The sequence below is a fragment of the Dromiciops gliroides genome, chromosome X, assembly GCF_019393635.1.
Source record: "Dromiciops gliroides isolate mDroGli1 chromosome X, mDroGli1.pri, whole genome shotgun sequence".
Taxonomy (NCBI): domain Eukaryota; kingdom Metazoa; phylum Chordata; class Mammalia; order Microbiotheria; family Microbiotheriidae; genus Dromiciops; species Dromiciops gliroides.
The window spans coordinates 4970821-4980493 of NC_057867.1; the positions used below are offsets into that span (position 1 = coordinate 4970821).

Sequence of the window (9673 nt, forward strand, 5' to 3'; positions counted from 1 at the left end):
TCCCTTCCCCCTTTGGAAATATTTCCTTTGGTCTAAGCTACACCTGCAATGAGCAGGTTGCCCGCTAGGCAGTAGAGCTACAGGCCCGAGGAAGTGTGGCCCAAGGGCTGAATGCCTTTTCTCCCCAGCCCCACCAGGAGGGACAGCATCACCTGGATCAGGGCTTGAGCAAACCAGCACTCAGCCTAGCATCCCTGGCCTGGGCCTTGCTTCCCCATCCCTTGCAGAGATTGGGAGCTGCTTGAGGGCAGGGGCTGTCTTTTGCCTCTTTTTGTGTCCCCTGGCATTCAACACAGCACCTGGAACATAGTAGGTGTTTACTTGGTGTTTATTGAATTGAACTGAATGTGTAGGAAACTGCAAAACAGGCAGCCTTTTGGCAGTTTCTTGGCTGAAAGTGAGGCTAGAGGGTGGCCCAAGTTCTCTCTCTTCCTCAACAGCAGGGACCAGATGGCTGCCACCCTGAATCTGGGTGCTGAAGTCATCATGGCCTTAGGTTGGAGATTTCTCTGGGGGCTTCATGTCGAATGTTCAGAGAGGAAAACCTTTTCCTTAGTGCTTCTGAGCAGTTCCCCAGCATCAGCCAATGAAAGTATTTGTGCCCTTTTTGGTAGAGCAAACTGAGAATCCACTCCTAGTAGCCGGCAGGCACATTAGTCTGCTCGGACTTATTGAGTGATGCCTCTAAGTCACAGGGCCAGCTTTGGGGAAGTGCTGTGTGTCAACTGCCAGCAGTTGTCAGGAGCGCCATTACTTTTCATCCAGAAATCTTCTCCAGTTATATATTCTCTCTCTGGCTCTATCTCTACATAGGTAGATAGGACTATCTATCTAGCTATAACCAGAAAAATGCCAAAATCTTCTTGGAAGTAAGTGCATTTTCATTCATTGTTTCAAGACTTCCAGCACAATGACGAATTCTTAATTATTTTCTTTTGCTTCGGACTTAACTGTTTTAAATGAAATCTTGTGAAATACTTTGAACATACTTCGAATTTCACATTTTTATAAAGTTCACTTTTGTTGTTGTTTTTTAGTTTTTTGGTTTTGGGGTTTTGGGGTGAGGCAGTGGGGGTTAAGTGACTTGCCCAGGGTCACACAGCTAGTAAGTGTTGAGTGTCTGAGGTCAGATTTGAACTCAGGTCCTCCTGAATCCAGGGCCAGTGCTTTATCCACTGTGCCACCTAGCTGCTCCCCATTCAGTCAGTTCTTAGCCCATCCAAGTGTACTATTGTCGGTCTCCTATTTCTCTGTCTTTTAAGAAAGACTTTATAAGACAGCTTCGCTAAAAGCCCCACCAATGGAGATCTAATGCGGTCCAATCTATAATCTAATTTCTAGGCTTATAGAGTTACCTGGGACATTCTGGGCCACTAGATGGCTAGGGTGTGGCCAAAGCTGGACTTGGTCTCAGTTCTGCCAACTCCAAGGCTTGCCCTCTATCCCCTGTGCCTCATACCACTTTAGTGACCCTGTAAAAAAAACCAAAACCCAAAAAACCTTAGTCTGGTATAAGCTGTTTTTGCTGAAGCCAAGCTGGCTCTATGTGATCACCACTTCCTTTTCTAGACATTTATTAACAACCAGTGTTTAAGTATACATTCCAGCATTGTACCAGGAATTGTCCCACTCACTGACCTGTAGTATGAGGAGGCCATTTTCTTTTTTCAGTCTTTGCCCTTCTCTGATCATCCGCTACATCTTGTGTTCTTCCTGCTTTGGCAGAGATCATGGATCTCTGGTGGCTCATGGGTCACTTTAACTAGTTCTTTCAGTACTTGAGGATGGAGTCCATTCAGCTCTGGTGACTTGACTTCATCAAGGCTGTCTGTCTGCCTACTTAGTGGCTGGTGCTGCCTTTCTTGATTTATAGAATGTACTGAAGTTTCTTGGTTGGGTCTCTTCCTGTTAATGAGCTCCAATCCCCTAATCTTCCACCTTGCCTTTAGCTCTTGTTCTGTTCTTGGACGATAAAAATCAACCCAAAATGATTGCCAACTGAAGACTCTTCAGTGCCAGGCTCAGAGCCACGATTGACGTCAGTGGGCCATGAGTTTCTCCTTGGTCCTGGAGTCAGAGAGAACTGGCTTCAAATCTCACCTCTGTCACTTAATGGCTATGTGAGTCTATGCAAATTAGTTATACCTCAGTCTTCTCATGGGCATTAAAAATATTTTTCGGAGGCAGCTAGGTGGCTCAGTGGATAAAGAACCAGCCCTGGATTCAGGAGGACCTGAGTTCAAATCCGGCCTCAGATACTTGACACTTACTAGCTGTGTGACCCTGGCAAGTCACTTAACCCCCATTGCCCCATCAAAAAAAAAAAAAAAAACCAAACCAAAAAAAACCAAAAAACACAAACACACACTCAAAAATTTCAATGGGTTTAGCTCCTAGCCCAGCCCACCAAAGCCTGTTTATTTAACCCATAATGTAGCTGAACCATAACACTGCATGAATAGTAGCATAGAACCTACCAGACTTAAAACATTACTTCCAACTTCCAGAAGTTGCAGGGCAGGGGTTCCAGTTGATCAGGGCTGGGGATGGGGGTGAGGTGTCTTGGTCTTCTGTGGCTAGCAGCTAATAGCTAATAGGGGTCTGGATCTTCTATGTCAAGGGGTCAGGTTTTATTCAGAGGTGAGTCTTTGCCCATAGTGGGCAACTATGTGCCTGGGGTGGGGCAGTCATTGATAAGTAAAGGATACTTTTGATGGTCATGGAAGACATTTTCCATAGCTGCACTGTAGAAACAAATAAACAGAGTCACTCCACATTATGTTTTGGGGGCTAAGATCTATTAGAAACACATTTATTAATATACCAAGGAATTATTAAGATTCTTCACTGATACAAGTCCCCATTTTCTCCCTGTCCCCCATTAGCCAAAAATCCTAACTAAAGAGAAGTTTGAAGCTTATGCCTCTCTTAGGGGCATCTACAGAATTCTAAGCAGTTCTCTGTATATCTTGCGTAGTGGTCGCACTCCCAAGAGAAGAGTGTTTCTCTAAAGGAAAGGGAAAATAAGTGAGAGATACATTGGTGATGTTAAACCCTGACAGATCAGTAGCTTGGCCTCAAGGACTTGGTTGAGAGAGATTAGTGCAAGTCACTGTGATCCAAACAGTTACAAAATTATGAGGCCAAGAAGCATTTCTATCTAGAACATTTGAAAAACATGCATCCAGTGTATTCCAGTCGCTTGGCTCAGAGACAGTTCATGCTGATTCTTGCAGCCAGTGGCTTAAGTGAGTGTGAAGGCCGTGACTCAACAGTTCAGCTTCCTTGACTCCTCACATGTTTCTTCGGCTGGATGATCTGGACTCACTTTTTGATGATATCCAGAAAACCAGGCAGGAGCTAGAGCTTGTATTTGCCTGATGATAGTGTAAGACTTAATGGGAAAGATTTCCCATTCCAGACATTTGGAGGGAAGCAGTATCATCTCTCAGGTCCTTTGTATTTACTGGTGGCTGCTTATCTTTTCCCACAGGTAATCTCCCATTACCAGTGTAAAGAACAACGTGATGTCCACAGGTTTGAGAAGATCAGCAACATTATCAAGCAGTTCAAGCTGAGCTGCAGGTGAGGTCTGCTGGTGGTTTGCCTATATATGTCCATCTTTCTGTCTCATGGACATATTCATACTTTCCCTAGTGAATGAGAACCATGACTGTCCACCATCTCCACTCATAGCTTGATGTGGACTTACACAGAACACTTTGTTTAACTACTTCTTTTAATAAGGCCCACGTTGTTTTTAGCCCTGCATTGGAAATTCTGGGTTTGTAGAGGGCATTTAATGTGGGTCTCCAGAGTAAGATTTTTGTCTGTGTTGTTCAATCGTGTCCAACTCTTTGTGGCCCCATTTAGGGTTTTCTTAAGGCAAAGACACTGGAGTGGTTTGCCATTTCCTTCTCTGGCTAATTTTGCAGATAAGGAAACTGAAGTAAATAGGGTGAAGTGATTTGCCCAGGGTCACACAGCTAGTAAGAGTCTGAAGCCAGATTTGAACTCAGGAAGAGGAGCCTTCCTGACTCTAGGCTTGGAGCTCTATCCACTGCACCACCTGGCTTCCCCCCTCCTAGTCTGTACTCAGGCTCGACTCACCTGCCGCTGTAATTTTGGCCTCGCCCAAGTGCATCCTGTGTTGGGTTTGGCTTTGGCAGAATGTGGCATAGAAGAAAAATCAGTGGGTCTGAAGTCAGATGATCTGGGTTCAAATGTTGACTCAGCAATGTGGGCAAGTTTTACCTCTTGAGGCCGAGGTCACACAATCGGTAACAGATGGAGCTAGCACTTGAGCCCAGGTTTTTCTGTTTCTAAGTTCCATGTTCTTTTTCATGTACCGTGCATGGAACATTGAGGTACTTGTCGACTCGCTGAAGTATAAAGTTTAGTAGGCAATTAGTAGACTCAGAAAGATGGACTTGAAAACATCCAAACAGAGGAGCCCTTGTGGGAGTTTGATTGGTAAAAGGTTCAGGCCCTTTATGTGCAGTCCAGTGGGAGACACAGGTAGTGGTTTTCCACTTCTTTCCTTCTCTTAAATATGGTGCATACCTGCGTTTTCCTACGTGGCACTCATCTTGACTCGTGAGCTGACATGGCTTGCAAGTTATTAATGTGTTACAGATGTTATTCATGATGTCTCTTTTCTGCACAAAATCAGTTTTTAATCATTCCATGAAAAATTAGCATTGTGAGGAGAGTGGGCAGTGAATACCAGAATCACATTATTAAAGATGGAGAATAAATCATTTTGGTGGAAATCTTCTAGGAGAGCAGAAAGGAGGGGGACTTTGTTTTCCATTTGAGCAATTTGAGTTTTCTTGTTCCTGAAATCTTTGGTCTTTTCAGTCTCCCCCCGCCCTTATTTTTCTTTTTGCTCACTTCCTGACTCCTTCCCTTCCTTGGGCACTGCTTCTCAAAGTATGTCAGCTTCCTCCCAAACTGGGTATTTCATGGTTCACTAGCCTGTGTCAACTGACTTTTGGATGGTCAGAACTGTATCCGCTGGATTACTTCATCCCACTTCCCCCACACACATACCCTCCATGCAAAGTGTCCTGTCCTAGTGACCTGTCCCACTCCTTTTGTTCCTTAGTACTCTGTCCCAGCACTGGCAGTTTAGAGCCTTCTTTCCCCAGCACCAGTTCTTCTGGGTTGCAGCCCCTAGCAGGCTTTTGTTCCTGAAGGACTTTGACCAAGCTGACTTGAGGTCTGAGCAAACTTCCACAATCTGGAGCTGGGGTCTTTATGGCACTGGAAAGAGGGCAGGGAGACAGGGATGTAGGGCTGGGTTTTGATGTCAGCCTGTGTTGTGTCCTTGGCTCTGCTAGTATCGCCTTGTTGCCAATAGTGTTGGAGCTCAGGGAGGGATACTGAGTGAGCTCAAGCTCAGGGAACATCACTTCTTAGGCTCAGGGGATTTTTTTAAACCTCTTTTTGGATTCTGAGTGGCCTAGACCATGGAAATATCTTTGGTGCATCATTTCTGTTTTGGAAATGTTGCACACATGTGATTATTCACTTGAGAAGGTGAAATAGCCCTGAACCATAATGCTTCATTAAGGGTCCAGGCATCCAAGGAAGACAGTAGAAAAGATGTTGTTCTCTGGTTTTGTTTTTAAATAGCTTTTCTCCTTTCCCTTCCAGTAAGCTGGCAGCCTCCTTCCAGAGCATGGAAGTCCGGAACTCTAACTTTGCTGCTTTCATTGATATCTTTACTTCTAACACCTACGTGATGGTTGTCATGTCTGATCCATCGATACGTAAGTTAAGAAAAACAAAAAACTCTCAAGACTCTCAGTGGTATTACTTTTGTCTCACTGGTACATAAAACAACCCACAAAACAGATTCCAGATAATTGAGGCTTCTAAAGAAGGTAGAGGGGCAGCTAGGTGGCACAGTGGATAAAGCACCGGCCCTGGATTCAGGAGGACCTGAGTTCAAATCCGGGCCTCAAACACTTGACGCTTACTAGCTGTGTGACCCTGGGCAAGTCACTTAACCCTCGTTGCCCCAAAAGAAAAAAGAAAAGAAAGAAAGAAAAAAAAAGAGAAACAAAACACCATGCTTCAGGCTTCGTGATGCAAATGTTAGGCTGACTAGTAAATGGAGGTGCTGATCTGGGAATGCCGAAATGCCAAGTGGCTTTGCTTAAATTGTTAGTACATGCCATGGTCTTGCCCATCCTTTTTCCCAAGCCAGAAGTACCATCTTCTCAGTTTGTGCTAGAGGGTGAAAATGTGTCAGCGCCCAGACTTCAGCTGCTGGATTCAGAGTAGCTGCTAGGTCTGGTAACTGGTTCCAGTTTGCTCTACCTTTGATCTACTGGAACCTCCTCCTACCTTAGGCTGCCAAGATCCAAGAGCCAGGCTACCAATTAGTACTTAGAACTGTTTTCCTTAATTTCATTTTAATTCTTTGGATAATAATTTGATGATTGTGTGAATGTGCAGGTGCCAATCCTGCACCTCTTGCCTTGGATTTCTCCCAGGAGAGGGAGGTTTGTCAATGAGGCGTCCATGTGGAGTCCAGCTCCCTTCGTCACAGATTTGTTGAGCCTCATTACAAATTCTCCCCAGCTTGCTCAGGCAAATGTGGGTATGTGAGTGCACGCCCCTGCTAGCCCTCACACGTTTGATAAAGCATACCTTCCACAATATCTGCTGATTTGCTACTCTTCTCATCCATCCCTGTCTTTACAAGAAAAATCCCAATTTCTTTAGCTTCCCAATATGGGAATGGCATGAGGGACTCACTCTTCCCCAGTCTGCTTGTTCTGGACTCCTTCAGGACCTTCCATCTCGTGCCTTGGAGCTCTTCTAGTTTTACCTAGGAAGAAAGGAGATTTCTCTGTCTTTTGTACCATTTGGGCCCAGTGACAGCTCTGAAGCCTCTACGTACCCCTCCTCACTTAAACATACACAGAAAGTGGGGTGGCATATGTTCAGTCACTTGCAAGTGTATGTGTTTGAATGTATTTTAGTGTCTAAATAAAGTGGCTTCTAGATTCAGTAGGAGGCATTTTATTAAGTGTCTACTGTGGGGGACAGCTAGGTGGCACAGTGGATAAGGTGCCGGCCCTGGATTCAAGAGCACCTGAGTTCAAATCCAGCTTCAAAAAATGCTTGACACTTACTAGCTGTGTGACCCTGGGCAAGTCACTTAACCCTCATTGCTCCACCAAAAAAAAAAAAATGTCTACTGTGTGCAAAAGGTCCTGAGGAAACAGAAAGTTAGGGGACTTAAAATCCCTGCTCTCTGAGCTCAAGGAGTGGAATGGACAGGACTTGGAAACCAGCTAGGTCTGAGTGGTGAAGGAGGGAAGAGTCAAAGGTTATAAATATAGGATGCTGGGTGAATGGCAAATGATTCCCCTAGCCAAATGGGAAAGCCTGGAGGAGGACAACAGCTTTAGGGAAATGAATGATGTGAGACACTTTTGGAGATAGGCTGTCTCTTCAATTACCCTCTGTTACATTTCCCTATGGTACCCCTCCAGTAGAATGGAAGATCTTGAAATCAGGGAATGTTTACTCTGTACCAGCCAAGTGGCTTACTGCTCTATGGATATGTTGGTCTATGGCCTGGGCCCAGGCCTGGGATGTACCCCCTCCTTACTGCCACTCTGGGGCATACACAGCTTCTTCAAGGCTACAGCTGAGTGCTAGCTAGCTCCTAGCTGTGGCAGGTGCCCATAGCGGCCCATGCCGCCACCTCCTCAGGAAACAACTTGGATCTGATCAGCTGGCTTTGCTCCTCAGGAACGTAGAAGTTCTGTGAGAACAGGGTAGCACATGAGAGCTACTTAGCTCTGGTCAAATTCAAGAAGGACTGCCTTAGAATCTTTGGGAATGCTGCGTCATCTGCTGCCCATTTTAAAGAGTATGGCCTTTCCATCACAAGCATGTATTTTCCTTGGATCTAAGAATACAAGTTGTTCATTTGGGCCCAGGAAGGATTTTTAGGCTCAGTTTCCCTTTGAATGGATTTCTCTGGAATTCTCCTGAGTCCTTCTTGGCTCTTAAGCAGTGTCATAGCTTGTTCTTCTAGCCTCACTCTCAGTCTTGCTCTTGCTCTCCTATACATTTTGCAGAGTGATTCATAGAACAAAGACTAAGCACACTTTGGATCATTTAGAAAAGATTTTGAGAGAGACCTCAGTTTCTTTTTCGGAAGGCTATTTTTGGGGGTGTTGCTGTTGTTTCCTTGCAACTAAAATGATTTCACTTCAGTCAACAGCCAGGTCCCTTCTCTGGTACTATGACCACCCCGGGGGCACAAGGGTCCAAATCAAACAGGCCAGCCCTGACAGGGCTTCTTTGCTGCTACTCTAGACAGGAGCTTAAGAGCCACTGAGATCTACCCACAAAGGCTGGACAATGGCGGCCTGCACAGCAGGCCAGCTCTTTACTCCTACTTTATGTTCTTTTCTCTCCCCCCATAGCTTCTGCAGCCACCCTGATCAATATCCGCAATGCCAGGAAACATTTCGAGAAGTTGGAGCGAGTGGATGGACCAAAGCACAGCCTTCTCATGCGCTAAATGTGGTCATGTGACACTTGGGGAAACGTCGAGAACTCCATTGTGTTCTTGGTTTGGTCTTGAGTTTTGACAATTTAGTATTGCCATTATGTATTCAGGCTTTGAGATGAATGCTGCTTGTCACCTCTATATTTTTACCCTGTGCTCCCCCCTCTTCAAAGAAAACACACACATACATACCCCCCCACCCTGTACACATACATGCATATATCTACAGACACTTGTCCAGACCTATAACACAGTCCCACACAGATGCACTTTCACATATGGAAGGATACCCAGCAGAGTATGAAGATCTTCGTGTAAAAAGAGGGGCTCTTAGGGCACAAGGAAAGGGGACTTGCACATCATATATTAACATAGTTCTACTAGTTATGCATGCCAAGCCTTTACTTTGGAATATACTGCCTCTGATTATGAATGACATGGATGGAATTCTGCTCTTTTATCAGCAAGATGCTACAAAGCATTTCGAAATCCCTCCTTGTTCTCAATTATAAAACAAAATGTTACTCCTTAGGGATCCTTAGTTCCCTGCAGCTTGTAAGTGTTTATCTTTTCATTATATTGTTTGTGTCCTTTTTGCCATTGGCAAAAACCTACGGGTCTTCAGGAGTTGATCCCCAATTTATTCCTGGAGAATTCCTGTATTACCCATCCAATGGCAAATGTGTATCAGTCTTATGTTATCTGTATTAATCTTCAGACAAAATAAAGTACTTATGGCAAAGAAATGCAAATATTTATGGCTTTCTGGGATGGCTTTTGGGAGTTACCTTCAAGCATGGTGCCAATGAAAGGCAGGCAGGTGGGGCAGCTAGGTGGCACAGTGAATAGAGCACCGGCCCTGGAGTCAGGAGGACCTGAGTTCAAATCCGGCCTCAGACACTTAACACTTACTGGCTGTGTGACCCTGGGCAAGTCACTTAACCCCAATTGCCTCACTAAAAAAAACAAAAACAAAAAAAGAAAAAAAAAGAAAGGCAGGCAGGTAAACCCAGACGTGCTCCAGGCCTGGTGGGCTCCTCTTGGCTATGCTATCATGGTGCCTGGGCACCTGGCATGTCCTAGGGCCAGGTTCAGGAGGCATTGGGAGGCAAAGCTTCAAAGGGTGAGTCC

At 45.1% G+C, this 9673-nt stretch overlaps 1 protein-coding gene across 4 annotated transcripts in view; it reads left to right on the top strand.

Annotated features, from left to right (window-relative positions):
• The window catches only part of LOC122733662 (ras-related GTP-binding protein A), a 47278-nt gene extending 37990 nt beyond the window's left edge, over nucleotides 1-9288 (top strand). For all 4 annotated transcript variants that reach the window (XM_043974243.1, XM_043974246.1, XM_043974245.1 and 1 more), the window contains exons 8-10: nucleotides 3494-3585; nucleotides 5659-5774; nucleotides 8457-9288. In XM_043974243.1, the coding sequence (XP_043830178.1) occupies nucleotides 3494-3585; nucleotides 5659-5774; nucleotides 8457-8554 (306 nt within the window). In that variant the 3' untranslated portion in view covers nucleotides 8555-9288. The remainder of the gene's footprint in view (nucleotides 1-3493; nucleotides 3586-5658; nucleotides 5775-8456) is intronic.
• Nucleotides 9289-9673: the final 385 nt, after the last annotated feature.